The 18,490-nt window shown below is 35.3% G+C and overlaps 1 protein-coding gene across 1 annotated transcript; it reads left to right on the top strand.

The window, feature by feature from the left end:
* The first annotated feature begins 318 nt into the window (after positions 1-318).
* LOC144700538 (light-harvesting complex-like protein OHP2, chloroplastic) lies at positions 319-1,041 on the top strand. The gene is made up of 2 exons (XM_078571958.1): positions 319-742; positions 816-1,041. Exons 1-2 carry the CDS (start codon positions 411-413, stop codon positions 928-930), a joined length of 447 nt encoding a protein of 148 aa, XP_078428084.1. The 5' UTR covers positions 319-410; the 3' UTR covers positions 931-1,041.
* The last annotated feature ends 17,449 nt before the right edge of the window (positions 1,042-18,490 follow it).

Below are 18,490 nucleotides of genomic sequence, written 5' to 3'. Positions count from 1 at the left end.
TTGTATATATTTTTTCTATCCGTTTTAACTTTTCAAAAATTCCATCACGGCCATCATCCGTGACGTCCGTTGTGTCACGTCACACGTCCTGGGCTCCCCGTCACCGTCACGTTCCCATCACGACCACTTCGTCATCCGTCACCATCACCGTCACGGACCCCTAAAACCGTCATCCGTCACGGTGATGAGTGATGTGACGGATGACGTGTGCCGAACTCTAGTGATAAGTAGGTTGTGGTGTAGGGGATGACGGCAAATGTTTCGCCATCGTCAACCACAGTGGAGTATTCCAGTGTGTATATAAACGCAGTCTTATCCGCTGCAGATCTCGAATTCGCTGCCCCCAAATTCCCTTCTTCCTGCTCGAATTTCTCTCATCGAGAATTCGAGATCGGCCAAGGAGAGATCTGATGATGGCCATGGCTTGCACAATCCCATCAATCAAGCCGGCAATCTCGCCGATCCGTGCGAAGCCCAATTCCAGCGTTGTGAGGTGCTCCCAAGCCGAAGGCCCTCTCAGAAGACCGTCGGCCCCCACTCCTCCTTCACGGCCGTCTATCTCCGCCACGCCCACGCCCAAGTCCGCGGCAACCCCGCCATTGGTTTCTTCTACGGTGACTTTGGAGTACCAGAGAAAGATGGCAAAGGAGATGCAGGAATATTTCAGGCAGAAGAAGCTCGAGCAGGCTGATAAAGGTCCCTTCTTTGGCTTCTTGGCGAAGAACGAGATCGCCAATGGCAGGTTGGAATTGAAGTTATTCTTTTGCGAAATTGTGAATTTATTGTTGGGTTTGACTGTTGTGGGTTTTTCGCAGATGGGCTATGTTTGGATTTTCTGTGGGATTGTTGACGGAGTATGCGACTGGGGCGGATTTTGTTCAGCAGTTGAAGATCCTTTTGTCGAACTTTGGGATTGTGGACCTGGACTGAATTTTCACGGTTTGTGTTCGAAAGCTCAAATACTTGTCTATTCTTTCTTCTTAAATACCCATATCAGTCTTGTGTAATTCTCGGAAAATGCAAAGAAATGGTTTTGGTTCATTGTCTTCCTTGTAGTATGATCAAATCAAAGCATCGTCTTCCTTTTACTTTTGTTTTTTTCTTCTTTTTCTTGTCTGGGCACCCTTCATGACCCAGTATACCCGCCAATTTCAAGTGAGCGATTATGTAATTTTAAGGTGTTAAATGCTTCCAACGTGCCGAACAATGTGCATTGTTATGATGATTCTTGGCTCACCAAGTACTGGGTCAAATTCATCCTCTGGAGTTCACAATCATTGATTTTTCCTTTCAAAAAAAAAATTATTTCCAAATTTTTTATGCCTTGAAGAATGAGGTTAATTATAATACCCTGTCGACAGATGTGCCAGAGATATTCGTTATGTCTGAATTTAAACTGACCAACCTTTGTTGAAGTGATTTCTGATGTTAGGTCATTGAATAAGATTGCCATGTAGAGATAATGTGGTTAATTACTTTGCACAGAATAAGAACTGACCAACCTTTGTAAATTTTAAATGGTGTATGGTTGGAGTTCATCGAACTCCTTTGCGAGACAAATACTAAAGATAGATTCGGATGTTCATTAACTGAATTTAAACAATAGGTCGTGTTGAAATATAATAAGATTTACACATTTTGAGAAGCTATCGGATTATCATGTCTGATTTAGTACCATGTACAAAAGCATCAAACTCCGTACCTTGCTTCTATAAGCTAGTTAGGGTTTGCTAACCATCAATTCTTTTAGTGTCTGTATTGTTGACGCTTTTTTGAAGAGAATAACAATCTTTAGGACTAACATATTTTTGGGCGATTTTTGAAGAGAATAATAATGTTGCCTCCCAATGAAAATCTAGTTAACGTCCATCCTATGGCTATTCAAATTTCAAAATGGGGTTCTCTTTGTAAATTCATAAGACAGTGAGTTTTATGGACAAGCCAAATTATCTAAAAGATCACCTGCGTGTTTTATATTTCTCAGATGATATCTTTGCATGAGTGATAAATAAGAAAAAAATCTCAGTATCAAATCCAAAACAATATATTATTCAGTAACAATGGCATGAATCTCCAAACCTTGAGTAGTATTCTGTTGTAAATTAAATAATTTAAAAGTTATTGGCTTTTTAAAATTCATTCAAATAAATTATGCCAAATATTAATGGAAGAGATGACTAAATTGAGAAAAAACTTGACATAATTTAGAAAGGACAATGTTAAAAGAAGTTGGGCCTTCTAAACCAAGACAATTTTGAAGAATCAAAATATGTCACCAACTTGCATTGAGGGATATTGTGCCTTTCTCCCGTTAAATGTACCTAAAAATCCACAAATGTGTAAGCCATCAAATAATGTAATCATTAGACTCACATGACAAATTTCCAAAAGCACCTAACAATATTCAAAATGGATTTACATATTTATAAATTAGGTTTCAGACATTAAATATTTTCGGAGTGACATGACATCTACAATCAATGCATGGAAACTTAAAAATTCATGTTTTAGTTTATGTTGTCAGCTGAATATCGAAACCTAGTCATTTAAATTTATTATTTGCTTAAATTAGGCTCAAGTGGGTAATATGTTTTTAATTATTGAAATTTTGAATTCTATTTTGGACTAAATATAGCTGATGAATCATCCTCAATAAGAAACTTATGACTACTTTTTCACTAATAAAATGAATGACATGTCAAAGCATAGATACAATCAAATTACAATTTGTGTTACTTGGGCCATTAGAATGATTTAACTTGTTCACTTTCAGCTCATATAAATGTGATGCAAATATATGTGGCCGGCTAGCCAATCATGTGTTCCATATCTTGTTCCATGTTCAGTAATAGAGCATATTCATTATAGCGTGCACGTGATACTTATAATGAAGTCCATGAATACATGATCCGACTTAGCGAATTATGATGAGATCGTAATACGGAGGTCACTTTTCTTTGAGCACGTGTTCTAAATATTCCTATTCAAATGATACTCTAGAAGAACATCAAAATATCCAGATAAAATAGCACTATCTATCTTCACTCATATGATGAGTACGGCCAAACCTGTAGCCATTAGTATAGATGCTGGGTGCTCTTTAGTGGAAAGAGTTCACTAAATTGATATGTTCGAACCCCTGAATAGTACTATACCAAACTGTCAATTTGGTTGATTTACGTCACGGTTGTGTGAGTGATCCTTAGACTTGAGACACCAAAGACGTCTTGTGGATAGAAATTATACTTTGATAATAGTATATAAGTCTCTAATCATGGAATTCTAAACAGTCTTAGTTCGGGAGCATCAAGAAGTTCATGAAGACCATTGAGTGGTCAAGATGGGATCCTCTACCCGCGATATAAGAGATGAGAGCTCAAAGAAGACAATGCGATGAAGTCCTTGGCCAACACAATGAAATATCATAGAAGAGTTCTCTGATGATTTCTGAACACATCAATACTAACTCGAACGATCAATTAGGGTTTGACAATTGACCAACCCTAAGTCATCCTAGGAATGTCAAGTGGATGAAGGATCATACTTACACGGTGGCCGATGATGAACATGTTCCATGAGTGAGTCAATATACACTCCTTTGTATCTTCTAGAGCACGAGGTGTAGCTTGGCGTCCCACGTGTTGGAGACTCAACTTATCGATTGGGTTAAATCAATTTGATATTCATTAATCTATATGATGATATAGTTAATTAAATGGGGAGGCCAATAAAGGTTATTAGGCCATTGGAGTCATTAACTGGATTCATACATGGACCTAAAGGGTCAAAGGCAACTGGTCTTTTGGATGTCAAAAGATATACTTAAGTTTTGGGGGTTTTATGAAAAATACTCACTTAGTATAAATACCGGAAGCCCCTGAAAAAAATTTACCAATGCCAGAATTGTTCAAGGGCCTTCCCCTTCTTGTCCCTTCTTCTCGCACCTCCTCTCCACCCCCAATTAGATCGAGAAGACATAACGACGATGATAGAGGGTGAACCAGGTTAGAAGGGTGAAGGAGGAGTTTTAATGTGATGAAGATTGTGTGCATACATCTAGAGGCTGCACACATGAGCAGCTCCACTCACCTCACTCGACGATCCAAGAAATCACGGTTGCGATCTGTGCACAAGTTCTTCATTTAATAATTTTAATGATGCCCTTACGATTCCATTTAAGTCTTCAACTATATATTTTTTTGATTTATTCATCCATATCAAGGCATGTAGAACCCGACAATGGTATCAGAGACACTTTCTGCCTTGATTTGGCTGAATAACGTCATCAAAATTGTCCACAATGAAGTGTAAAAAGAAGGTTTTTACACTAGTTTGGTTCATCTCCATTTGGATGGGTTCCCCCTCCCATTCTGAACTTTCTATAGCTTGAACAGACCCTGTTTAGTGGCTGAACGAGGTTTGTTCAAGGCAGAATGGGCCCTTGTTCATCTTGAACGGGCCCCCGTTCATCTTTAACGGGGGCCTAAGGCCTGCCGAGGGCGGAACAGGACATTTTTAGATGCCTTTCTCGCTTCTGAACAAATATTTTCTGAAATTCAAAATTAATTTCTCAACAAAAATAATGTCAAAATTTTATGTAAAAATATCTTACAATTTGTAAAAAATCCTAAAATAATAGTAAAAGCTATTTTTGTCAATTTAAACCATGTTAACATGCAAATATAGACATTATGATGCAGATATTTATGTAATATGCATGAGTTTTTGAAGTTATTTTGCATGTTATCAGCCCATAGATTTCCAAAATCAAAGAGCATGTCTCAATGAATCCAAGAATGCATTATTTACCAAAAGGACAATTTTTGAAACAAGATTATTGTGGCATTAAAATTTGGAAACTTGTGTGCATAATCTCCATTAGATACAAGGAACTAGTTTTCCGTTGACACACTGGAAATTTGTAATGTTAACTTCAAAAATAATGAGAAATAATCCAACCACCCATAAGACTTTAACTATAAAATGAAATGTCCAAATATCCAAGAGTTTTGTGATGAGTTTTTAAGGGTGGCTTCATCTTTCTCTCCTCTATCCATCTTTGGCCTTGAATAAACAAATAAACCTTTGCATCTATGTAAAAATACATCCTTCAACTCTATATCAACTCTTGATTGGTACCTGATTACATATGTTTTTTTTGTTTCATTCTCCCTATAGATTATCATATTGAGCGAGACATGACCCAAATATGTTGATCTAGAAGATAATAAGAATAAACATCATTTCAGGCCCTAAAAGGTGTGATGACAAGGTCATTGCATTAAATCTATGTAATCACTATGTTTATAGTGCCTACTTCCTACAGTCATCACCAATGATTATCTCAGAGTGTCTGACCCCATCTAAGTCATGTCAAATTAGTTGAGCCAATTAGCACGACATCTAAACTGTCTGATACCAGTTTACAGATTTTAGACCAGCCAAAACCCACTCTCACTTCGACCCTCGTCCATCACATCCTTGCCACTACACACTCCTCCATCTCACGCCGACCAGACATCAATCCACATTTGAAACCACGAGTTCAATGGTGTACCAATTGATCGAAGCTAACTATAATATCAATATCTTCAATTTATAAATGTTTTACCCTAAAATGATATCATTTGTGTGACATCAAGCTTAAATAATAAAATCTACTTATTCATTAATGATTTTCTGATTTTTCTCTTAAATTTTGGTATTTAAAGAATTTTTTGACATCATATTCTTATAGAAAATGAATTTTGGATCACATTTTTTAGGAATTTTCTAAAGTTAAATCTATTTTTTGAATATTTTATGATTTTGGTTTTTCAATATCCTTTATGAAATTTCTGACATCATATCAGCAAATCAAATAATTTTATAAGTGGGGGATATAATTTTTACACTTTTTGGCATTATATTTGGAGATATGTTATTTTATTTATTAAATTTATTATAAATATTTTTTAAACTAAAACATATTTTCTAGAATTCTTAAAATTAGTTCATAATTTTTCCTGGTTTTTATAACACCTCGCATTGTCTCAGAATCTTGTCTATTTAGATGACTAACAATGGCTTATTTACAAAAGTCATTAATTCACTGATCATGCAAAAATGGTGTCATTATGACACCACAAACTATGAGGTAATTATTGGCCAATCATGAGTGGCCACTTTATGTTCATTAATGTGTAGAGAGACGTGGATGATAAAATAAAAGATGAGATTACAATCACAGTAAATATGAGAGGAAAGCCACGACGCGTGTTGTCTGGAGAAACATGTGAATGAATTTATAATGTATGTACCGTCTAAGTGTAAATTGAGCAAGACTTGTGGCGATTCATCTGTGTAGAAGAGTATCAATGTTGATCACAAAGTGTAATTTTTGGAGAATCTGAGAATGTACCTTTAAGTCATCTGACGTGCGTTAAACTGTGGTTAAAATACAAAATATGAGGCAAAATATTAAAAAATTGAAGGATCACATTACACAGTGTTGATCCAACATGTGAATCAATGAGGATTGAAATTTTAAATAGCCAATAATGATCAAAATTCAACTCGTGATATCTGTTCTTCCTGAAGTAGTTTCAAGCTGAAATTTTGAGGGTATTTTTATTTATCTTTATCTCCTCCATCCATCCATACCTTTTGACCCATAAAGAGACCCCTCTATCCTTAAAAATTTGCATTGGAATTGCTCTTACATTTTTGGGCTGAGTGAAATAAAGTGTTTTCATCATCCATCAAGATTTTTGGTGTCTTCTTAAACAAAGTTAGAAGGCAAAAGAGAAATCAAAGGAATCTCCGGATGTCCCAAATCTCTTTGATCCTAGGATAATATATGGGTCTACACGGAGTCACTTTGTGCTTACTTTGTTGTCTTTTTCTCAACATATTTCTATATACAACCATAAATCCACTCTGATATATGAATACTTATCATCCACACAAATCAATCTCATACATATCATCCATACATGTCGTACATCCATGTTTAATTTACCCATCACCGTGCCCTCCTTATTATTGGGTTCCATGCCTTTGATTGGTTAATTGAATGAAAATTGAATTCATAATTGATCTATTAAACCCTAAATCGTATTATCGCCTTGGCATAAACTGATTCCACTCTCATTTCCTCAATGGAAGATACTATTCAATCCATTAATGTGTTCGACCTCCAGACATATCCACAAGGTTGGTGCTACTACAAATATCTCTTGATCTTATTCAATCTTCCTTAAACATATAATGTATCTTCTTCCCATCCATCCTCACTAGAGGGCGTGAGGTTTGAATAAGTGGGGAAGAAAGGGGGCTTCTAGATCTAGCAATATGGTTACCTAAAATTGGTGCCCCTATATCCATACTTTATTTTATAACTTTTTCATAAAAATCCATAAAATTTAAGGATATCCACCAACATCCATAACTTTTGTATGTGACCTTCTAAGAAGATGTATAGGTCTAGTTAATAATTTGAATAATCCAATAATAATGTTCATATAATATCTTTAATTACCCATATTAAGATATATAATAATTAAGATAAATTTATGCCAATTGATTGAATTAGTTTCATGTCGGTGGGGTGCGACGCTACACCTCATGCTCTAGAAGATGTAGAGTAGTGATTTAACTTTATCTTACAAAATTATCTTCATCAATTAATAAATACATAAAATCCTTCATCTGTGTGAAACTCTTGAATCACTTAGGGTACTGTTAACCATCAAAACCTAATCTGTTATTCTAGTTAGTATTGGTGCGTCACGGAGATCAGTGGAGAATGTACTCTCAAATTTCTTCACTAAAATGAATAGTTATTTTTTGCACCCCATTCCTTGGGTCAATGTCCTCCTATATAGAGGGAAAAAATCCATCTTGACCTCTCAGTCCCCTTCATGTACTTATCCAAGCGAAGACTAATTTGAATCTTGTGATTAGGGCCTTGTGGGCCTTACTTAAAATTTATTAATCCATACATATTGTCTTTGGTGTCTGAAATCTATGTGCCAGTTATAAATCCATCTTGAGATCTCAATTTCCTTTGTGCATAATTATCGTCATATCCAAGCCCAAACTAATTTAAATCTTATATTTAGGGTGTTGTGACCTTAATCAAAAAATATTTTTCCATCCACAATATATCTTCGGTGTTTCATATCTGTGGACAAATAACATTACTGCGACATGAATAAACTTGATTAACATTTAGGTATAATACCATTCCAGTATCCATATGGATCAATTCCAATGAACTTTTTCCCTAAAGATCTCCAACTATCTATCAATAATGTCTTTATACTAATGGCCACAAGATCAGCCATACTTATCATATATGTAGCATTTGATAGTGTTATTCTTTTTTGATAGGTTGATGTCTATCTGAATTATCTTTTGAATTAAAATACTTAGAATACATGTTCAAAGACTAGTGATTAATGTATTATTACTGCTTCATAATTCAATAAGTCATTGAATATTATATGGAAGTGTAATTGATTTGAAGGCCATATAATATACATCACTTATTCCATTTCCTAAATGCTCACATCCTATAATTATTACACATATATATTATTATCATCCTTCCCATCTCACCATAGTTCTTCTTTTATAAAATATATTCTCTAATCTCCAAATTATCATTTTAAAACGCATGATATTTCTAAAATATTTACCCTATGTAGATGACATGTGTTCATCGATTTCTAGTCATAATATTTTAATAAAAAGTATTAAACATTTTATAATTTAACTCAATTATTAATGACAAAATAATAACCTTAAGTTGAGTTCATTTCCCACATTAATACCCTACCAGTTCAAGTTGTTGAGTGGATCTCCACTGTTTGATCTCCATCTAACTCTGTCATGTGTCCTGCAAAAGAATCAAAATTGAATTACCCCACATGAAAAAATGATTTTTGGATACAACTATATAAACTCCATTTGGTATATGTTTTAAAACCCTTGACAAGCAAAACTATATCCATTACACCTTAACTGCATTTGTGAGCCACCAATGTGCCATCTTTGTACCAAGATCATATCGCACTTGCACCCATGTTTCCATGCTGGCTTTGTGGGTAGCCATGTCACCTGTTGTCATTGGCCGCAAACCCTTCGTGTCCCAAGTCCATATCACACTTTGCACCTGTTGGATGTCATTTAACTATTTGAAATGTTTAAGTTAATACATAAGAATTCACATTGTGCTTTTATATCCAAATTCATTGGTTATATTGCAGAGAGTAAAGATATAACATAGATTCATTTTATTTCAAATAAATGGTGATAACTTTAAAACCATAAGGTGCATGGAATTTTTTAAGCCAAATTCCTTTATTAAAGGCTATTATTGACTCCATCCTTTAAGTTGTTTTTAATGAAGGGAAAAAATTTTGTGATATATATTGAACCATATTGTGATTATTATTTATATTCAAAAAAAAATTCCCCATGAAATATATTGAGTGATTACTTCTCATTGAATATCATAGAATGTCTATGTGGATGAAATTATTTAAATACATGTGAGTGTTTGGATTAACTCAATAAAAATAATTAAAGTTGAATCTAATAAGCTATGGGGGCCAACTAGGTGAATGCTTTAGGATCTAAACAAGATAAAACTTTGTGGGCCAAATTGAAGGAGGTCAAACTTCTTCATTCCGGTTAGGAATTTGGGTCAAGGAAACCAGAGATTTGTTAATTTCTTTTATTTTTTTGTAAGATTTTTCAAAACTTAGTTTCAAGCATTTTCTTGGAGGGGCATTCACACCAACTTGGTTAGGACTCGTCATCACCTTAAGTTGGAAATCCCCAAATAACATTAGGGACCACCCTAATCTGTCTAAAAAATAACTGACTGTCACCATCTCTCTCTCTCTCTCTCTCTCTCTCTCTCCATCCCAACCATCATTTCACCATTATAATCATTGGTGATCCCTTAACTAACAATTTCACCAAGTAGCTGTTCTATGAAAATTCTCTGAGAAAATTTTGCATGCATTCATCCATTGCGTAATCTGAAGGATTTTTTGTTCCTAAAATTTTAATTAAACTCTAGATATTTAGAAAATTTATTAATGCATCAATGTCTTGGAAAATTTTTTACCAAATATATATCCCAGGTAAAACACTAATAATTTTATTCATTTTTCTATTATGTATTTGGAAGTTATAACTTGATCACTTTTACCTTGCCACCTGACTCGTTATTATTCTTGAAGGTTATATTTCTTATAAATACACTTTGGTGAACATGAGTAATAACCTATGAATATTTTATAATTTAAATATGTATAAATGATGGGAGATTGTCCACTCACTTTTTAGCATCATATGTAAAAACATCAGTATGAGTTATCACAAACTATATTTGATGAATTGTATGTGGTCTTCAAGTCAATCACACTGTAATACCATATTTAGATTCATTTAAATAATTTTTCTCTTAATTATAAAAATTATAAGGAATTCCTTGAATATGGTAAATGTGAAAGTCAATTAGGGTTTGACAGTCTCGGTTTGACAGTGCAGATCCAGTTCGTACTTTTATCAAGGACCTAAACCTTACCTAACGATAGGTCTGGTTCCGATCCGGTCCCTGGCCGGTCTTGGGCCGGTCCCAGTCCGGTGCCGATCCAGTCATGTTGACCAGTCAAAGTCAAAGAGCAAAAAGTCAAGATAAAAAAGGTACGGACTTCTCATCAAATAGAAAATTTATTGCAAAGTCATCTATAAAGTCCATCTTGAAAAATGAAAAGAAGAATAAAATAAAAATAGAAAAGAAAATGGAGATTGAAAGAAGACTAATTGAACAATAAAAGAAGAATTAAAGAAGAATAAAGGAAGATGAAAAGAAAGAATGTAAAAGTTGAAGAAGATAAAATGGTTAGAGCTTTGTTACTTAGAAAGGAAGGGATACATGCCCTTATATAGGGCTGAGAGAGAGTATTAGAGATTTATCCATGTGGGATTAAGAGAGGGAACCCTTAGTGGGCTAGGGGATGTAGGCCATATAGGCCTATATGGGTAGGCCCTTATCGGGCCTACAGAGTATACTCCAACAGTAAAGAAACATAATGAGAAAGAATAAAAAGGAAAATGGTAGGAAAAAGATAACGAAGAAGAAAAAGTAAAAAAAATACCAGAAAAGGAGAAGAATAATAATAAATTAAGAAGAAAAAAGATAGAAAGAAGAAGAATAATAGTAAAAAAAGAAGAAAAGAAGATGGAAAGAAGAAGAAGAAAATAATAATAAAAAAGAGGATAAAAATAAAATAAAATAAGAACGGATGATTAAAAGAAGTGTAAAATAACGAGAGATGAAGACTACAAGAAATGGAGAAAACTTGACAGAGTAGAGTATAGAGTGATAGGGATAGAGAAAGAAACGAGTAAGCTGAGCATAGCTTGAAATACAATGAAGAAAACTTGACAGAGTTGGAGGAGAGAAAGAAAATAGGATAAAAGAAACATTCTTGAGATTGAGAGCTAGAAATAGGGACTCAAAGGGAGAAGAGAATGAGAGAGAGAGAGAGCGAGAATGGGAGAGAGGGAGAGTGAAAAAGAGATAGCGTGAGAGAGAGAGAGAGCGTGCAAGAGAGAGAGCATGCGAGAGAGAATGTGAGAGAGTGTGTGTGTGTGTGTGAAAGAGAGAGACAGAGATAGCAGGAGATAGAGAGAGTATGAGAGAGAACACGAGAGAGAGAGCACGAGAGAGAAAACAAGAGAGGGAGGGAGAGAGAAAGTGAGAAAGCCAGAGGGAGAGGGGGGGAACACGATCCGTGGGCTTGACCAGTGAAGTGGGGAGAGGGGAGCACAATTAGGGGGAAGTGAGGATCACGAATATAATATTTTATAATTTATTATTTAATCCGGTCGCGGTCTGGTTTGACCACCAGACCGGTTCTGCCGTGACCAACTGGTCCACCCCAAAATGGTGGACTAGCAGTTCTGGTTCAGTCAGGTCCAATCTGTCCCCAGTCCAAAATGTCAAGCCCTAGTGATAAATATTCTTTAAAATTGTATTCTAAACATTGAAATATCCAAAAATTATAGTACTATCAAATGTTACTTACATGATAAGTATGGCTCATCTTGTGGCCATTGTTAATTAATCATAAGGTGATGTGGCAGTGCATTGCATGTACTGCATCACTACTTTCTCTTTTATTTTCTTTTTATTAAATGACACTATGACACATGTCATTTGAAACAGAAAAGACAGGATTCCTAATGAGTGTGTGATGTAGTAAGATATTTTTGCGTGCCACTCCACCTTTTAAACAATTGTTGATTTAATGTGCATGACACATGTACCTCTACAAAGTATGACTTTTCAAGCATTAAATGCAGATTTTTTTTATTATTTCTTCTCTCAATCTTCGAATCAAAGTCATCATGATTTAAATATGATATTTTTCTATTGGTCCATGTCAACCCTGTGAAGAAAAAATATAAAATGTATTTTCCAATGATTGGCCATTTTGGCATCCTGATTTGTGATGCCATAACAGCACCTCTTGTAATAATTAATTGTACTATTATTGTGATGCCAATCAATTAGATGCCATAATCATCCAATCTTGATTGGTTGCCATTCGATTAGATCGAATGATGATACATGGCAAGGCCCAATTTTAAGACTGGAAATACATTAATTAATGTTTATAATGTAAATCCTATGTCATAAAAATATAATAAATGTACACTCTTCCTTGGAAAATTAATATCCCCATAAATGGAAGGTCAAAGAATTCATAAAAATAAAATTTGAATCACAAAATTAAATTATATAAGATTATGACTTTAGAAAAATCCTGAAAATACCATTAGATCAACAAAAATCATAATTTCACTCTAAAATAGATTTTATATTTTTAAGTTGATAACACGCTTATATTATTTTCATGCATAAAAATATATAATTGCATAGAAATAACCCAATAATTTGTGTGTTAACCACCATTAAGGTAGAGACACTAAGGATGGATTGAAGGTGCCCTTTAGGAAAAGAGTTAAGATAATTGATCTGTTTGAATGCCTAAATGGTATTATACCTTATTCTCAATCAGGTTTATTCATTTTACTGTAAGACATGATACCGGTGGTAAGTTTATACCTAATAAATTGAGTCTATTATTTGTAATAATATGATAAATTTAATAAAAATATGATTGTTATTATTTTAATCGTCATAATCAATCAGACAACATGCTCTTAACTATATAAATGATATTATTAAAATTCACTAAAAGTTCATGTTTTATGAGTTATTTATTTTTATTGAGATTAAATAAAATATTTGACACTATATCATGCGTTTGCAACCTAAGTTTTGGATCTTCTTCAAAGTCACATGATCATCTTAAATTAAATTTTAAATTAACCTTGTTTGACTTCTTATAGGTCAGAAATATTTATTATTGATGATTATTTTCAATATCTATCTTATTCACTCCATTTATATCATTTTTTTGAATTTTCAAATATCTTCTTCCTTTTGTAACTTTCCCCATCAGAAAATTCTGTAATAATATAATTTTCTGGAGAATTCCATGTAAATAGTTTGATATTTTATTCAGCATAATATTTTTTCCCAAAGTCTATACAATCTACTTGACGTATAATTGTGTTATTTAATCGATGATTGAAGAAATCACCGGCGAGTGAGAACAACCATGATAAATCAATCAGAAATACCATATTTGCTAAGATCAACTTATGGATATTATTCATTTTGCTTTATGAGTTTTCATTGAATATAAAAAAGATGTTCCTAAATTTAAGATGCATCCATAGGGTTTTCGAATGTATCATTTGGTCCAGGCATAGAGAAGATAGTTCAACTGAAATCTCAGGAGATCAAAGACATTGATCAAACATCAGTTGGAGAAAAACATGGAAAAGAGAACCAGATGTAAGAGCAGAGAGATGAAGGGGATATACATTTTCAGGGAAGTTAATTTTAAATACATATATCTTTCAGATACCTGATCTGTGGATTTGTAACCTCATATAATATAAAAAACTTGACGACAAATATTGATAAAGTTGACTGATATATATTTATCCAAGTACTTAAGTAACGTCATGTTGATTTCAGTTTAAGAAATACCTGTCTGGCTAGAGTATGAGTGACAATGTCAGTCGATTGAAATATTATTTGAATTAAAATAACATAACTAACAAACCTTCTTGAATAGAAAAGTTTAGACACCGATTCTTGTAATTCCTAGAAGGCTTTGGGGGTCAATACAGAAGAGGCTTCAGAGCTGACTTGGATGAGGTGGAAAAATGATCATTTACTGAAGAGTTTTTATTTTGTGGCATCCTTTGTCATACCCTTTTTCCCAAGTGTTTCGGCTTGGGGCCTCATGCAAACTCGAGCTAGGCCTTACACAACACATGACTAGACTAAACTCATTAAAAATAACTTTCCTATATAGAAATTATTTATGTCACCTTGGGAAAGAGTTTGTATGTGTTCCATTTTAACAATAATACAATTAACCCCCCCCTCCTCGTGTACACCATACCATAGCCACATAAACCAAGAAATATAATTGGAACTTTGTACAAAGCTTGAAGGAAATGGGGTGCGAAAGAAGTTGATGGAAAATTGGGGCATGAAAGAACAAGTGTTTAGACTGGATTTGCATATGTTAGTAGAGGGATGTGACCACTGAGCCCACTAACCTTGGGTTACCTCCTCGAAATAAATCATAAAATTCAACTATTGAAGCTCTAGATTATTGCCAAACCAGTAAGGAATGGAATGAGAAGGAATTGAGAAAAAGGACTGGGCACTTTAGTAAAAAGCCCAATATATAAGAACTCTCTTTGTACCTCTCTCTCTATACTCATTCCAAAATTCTCCAAAACAGAAGCTATCTATAGGAGAAAATCATTTTCAAAGATCTGATTGACACTCTTTGTTGAGTTTTTATTCATGAAGTTAATTGATTTTTTTATTTTGAATTCTTCCTTGCCTTTGTAGAGTGCTTGGTGCGGGAAGAATAGTTAGGTCCTTGGAAGATTTCTTCTTGACCCTAAGAAACTTATGTTTCTCTCAATATATTTAAAAAATACCAAGAATGAGTTTCCTTCCTTATCGTTTTCATGTTGTTCAATAAACATAAAACCTGATTTAATTGTCACCATCAAACACACCAGTTTCTCTGACCTCAACCTTTCATGCACTTAGTCGCATGCAACAGAGCTGCATATCAGTGCATAGCCACAATAAAGTATTGATTTTTTGGGCTTGATACCACCTACTAGTTTGCCATCTACCATGTTGTCGACATGTTAATTGTAGTGTGTTCTGAAATTCCCTAGTCCCAGCTTCCCATTTCCTTTCTCGGTACCATTTCTCTTATGTTAAGAAAATATTATACCTATTATCACTTATTCTAAATATATGAAGACATAAATTTTCTTTCTCCTTGAGGTTTCACTACTTCTATCTATAATTATTATAAAGTAATCAAGGTGAGAATGAGAAATTATTATAGAATAAGGATCAGTTAAAGCAACAGGTACATATTTTAAATTTGGATCAATTTATTGTCAAAGTTAAGCTTCCCCTCACACGAGTTTTTTAACTTTTGGCCCTTTGAGCTTATCTCGTCTTTGGATTCTCTTTTATTTTATTTTTATGAGTTATTAATAATGGGTTCCATATCCATCAGCCTATTTTGTATTCACAAAACAAGCTGGACCAAAAACTAGACAGATCATAATCATCAAACACACGGTCTTGCGATCTTTTTTTACTTATCATCTTCCTCATTGAATGATTCTTGATTTATTTATGTAATTTTGTATATTTTAATTTAGATTAAATGGATTAAGGTTATATGCTTCTATCATATATTTTATCAAAACAGAGCTATGTTGAAAGTGTTTTACCTGTTTTTGTATTAACATCAGATTTGCATCAGTCTACAACTGTGTAAGTTTCTTCCTACTTTATTCTGATTAAATAGAAACATAGAAAAGTACACTTTCTTATAGTATCTTAGTGATCTCCATTTAAAATTTACAAAACAATTGTGCTCTTTCATTTTTGTTTACAGCCGATGGATTATCATCTGATCAATATAATTTGTTTTTGCATACTCCCACACATTTCATTAGAATAAGATTTGTGTATGTGATATAATCTAGATCATTCTTAGGAAAACTGGACGCAGTAATAAAAAATGTTAGACTAGTGAAATAGTGTTCTGTGAAGAGATGGCTTAGTCTTGGGATTAGCACCGCACCACCAAAGTTCAATTTTAACATATGAAAATAAAAATTTTCTCTTGTTGTGGTCTTAATCAATGGGATAAGGACTGCGTCAATGATTCCTTGGCCATATTTGAGCTTATAACATACAAATATAGGGGCAAGATACTGTATATTACTCCCTAATTCTCATATGCTCATGCCAAAACAATTTTTTTTTTCTTAACCTCTTTTTTATCGTAAAACATCCAAGGAATCATTGGCTTGCGGTTTATTCCACCTGTGAGAAGTAAATTCAGGTAAACAAAATATTTCCCCAAAAACAATTTTTTTTTCTAAGAGCTAGGGAATAGCAAATGTCATTTGTAGCGTCATTTGTCATAGTGACAGATTTGTGACAGATGACATGCCGGGGATGATGATTTTTATCCATGTGATGGTGACACCTGACATGACGAAGCACCTGTGACAGATGATGAGGCAGGACGACCATCACAAAGAACAATTGTGGCAGAATTTTTAATGATATAAAAAGGGGAAAAAAGGAAAAAGAGATAGTAGGAGAGGGGGAGAGAGAGAGGGAGATCAAAAGAGGGAGAGAAGAAGAGATTGACTGATAAAGGGGGGCATTCGCAAGAGGGAGAGAGAGAGATTGACCAAGAGAGAGGGAGAGGGAGAGCCCAAGAGAGAGAGGATATTCGAAAGAGGGAGAAAGAGAGAGATTGTTCGAGAGAGAGGGAGAGGGACACAGAGAGAGGGAGATCAAAAGAGAGATATATATTAACTGAGAGAGAAGGAGAGGGACAGAGAGAGAGGGAGATCAAAAGAGAGATATATATTTGATAGGAGTTGTAGCGAAGGAGAGAGATTGAGAAGAAGAGGAAGAGGATCAGGATTGAGGAGGAAAATCCCATAAGAACAACAATACCCAAAGTTCGGTATATATAGGGGAAGAAAGCGGTAGTGCAATGAATGCTATTCTAACTGTGATGTTCGTCATCATGCTGTTGAGCATGACGACGGACCCAGGACGGCGTCTCTAATCCTGACGGCAGGTGTCCAGCACATTGGGAAGATGCGCCAGCCGTCTTCGAACTCTGGACTTGTGTCCCATCAGGGGACACAACACGGCTGTGGCGGCGTCCGTACGATTCGGTGGAGGCTCTGTTGATACGCAGTGCCGTGAGCCATATGAGATCCTAACTTCTATGGCCAGGTCATCATGACCACAAGAAGGCGGCATGTCATGATTATTGGACATTCTGACGGCATGTCCATCATAACACCAGAATGGTGGAGATGTCTGGCGGCGCGATTCTCTGACAGCTGCAAGTGTCCAGCATCCTGATTCTCTGACATTGACTGAGAGAGAGGGGGCATTCGCAAGAGGGAGAGAGAGAGACTGACCAAGAGAGAGGGATAGGGAGAGCCAAATAGAGAGAGGGCATTCGAAAGAGGGAGAAAGAGAGAGATTGTTCGAGAGTGAGGGAGAGGGACAAAGCGAGAGGGAGATAAAAAGATAGATATATATTAACCGAGAGAGGGAGAGGGACAGAGAGAGAGGGAGATCAAAAGAGAGATATAAATTAACCGAGAGAGAGGGAGATCAAAAGAGAGATATATATTAACTGAGAGAGAGGGAGATCAAAAGAGAGATATATATTAACTGAGAGAGAGGGAGAGGGACAAAGAGAGATATATTAACCGAGAGAGAGGGAGATCAAAAGAGAGAGATATATTAACCGAGAGAGAGGGAGATCAAAAGAGAGATTTATATTAGCCAAGAGAGAGTGAGAGGGATTGAATGAGAGAGAGGGGGAGAGAGATTGACCAAGAGAGAGGGAGATTCAAAGAGGAGAGCGAGAGAGGAGACTGAACGAGGGAAGGGGGGGCGTGGAGACAGAAAGAGAGAGAGGGATACTAACAAAGAGATGGAGTATGAAACGGAGAGAGAGGGAGTCGGAGACAAAGAGAGAAAGAGAGAGGGATACAGACAGAGAGAGGGAGTATGAAACGGAGGGAGAGAGGGGGTCCGAGACAGAGAGAGAGAGGGGAGTCCAAGAGAGACAGAGCGGAGTTTGAGAAGAGAGAGGGGGAGACATACAGAGAGGGAGTCCGAAAAGAGAGAGAGGGAGGGAAGCAGACAGAGAGCGGGAGATGGAGGGAGACGGACAGAGAGACGGAGTATGACACGGAAAGAGAAAGGGAGTCTGAGTTGGAGAGAGAGAGATATGGAGACAGACAA

Source organism: Wolffia australiana, chromosome 3, assembly GCF_029677425.1.
Source record: "Wolffia australiana isolate 7733 chromosome 3, ASM2967742v1".
Lineage (NCBI taxonomy): Eukaryota > Viridiplantae > Streptophyta > Magnoliopsida > Alismatales > Araceae > Wolffia > Wolffia australiana.
The sequence above is the reverse complement of the archived record's forward strand: the minus strand, read 5'-3'. Positions and strand labels throughout refer to the sequence as shown.

Coding starts and splice junctions, on each gene's coding strand:
- LOC144700538 (XM_078571958.1), top strand. CDS start 411: ATGATGGCCATGGCTTGCACAATCCCATCAATCAAGCCGGCAATCTCG. Junction 743..815: donor AACGAGATCGCCAATGGCAG/GTTGGAATTGAA, acceptor GGTTTTTCGCAG/ATGGGCTATGTTTGGATTTT.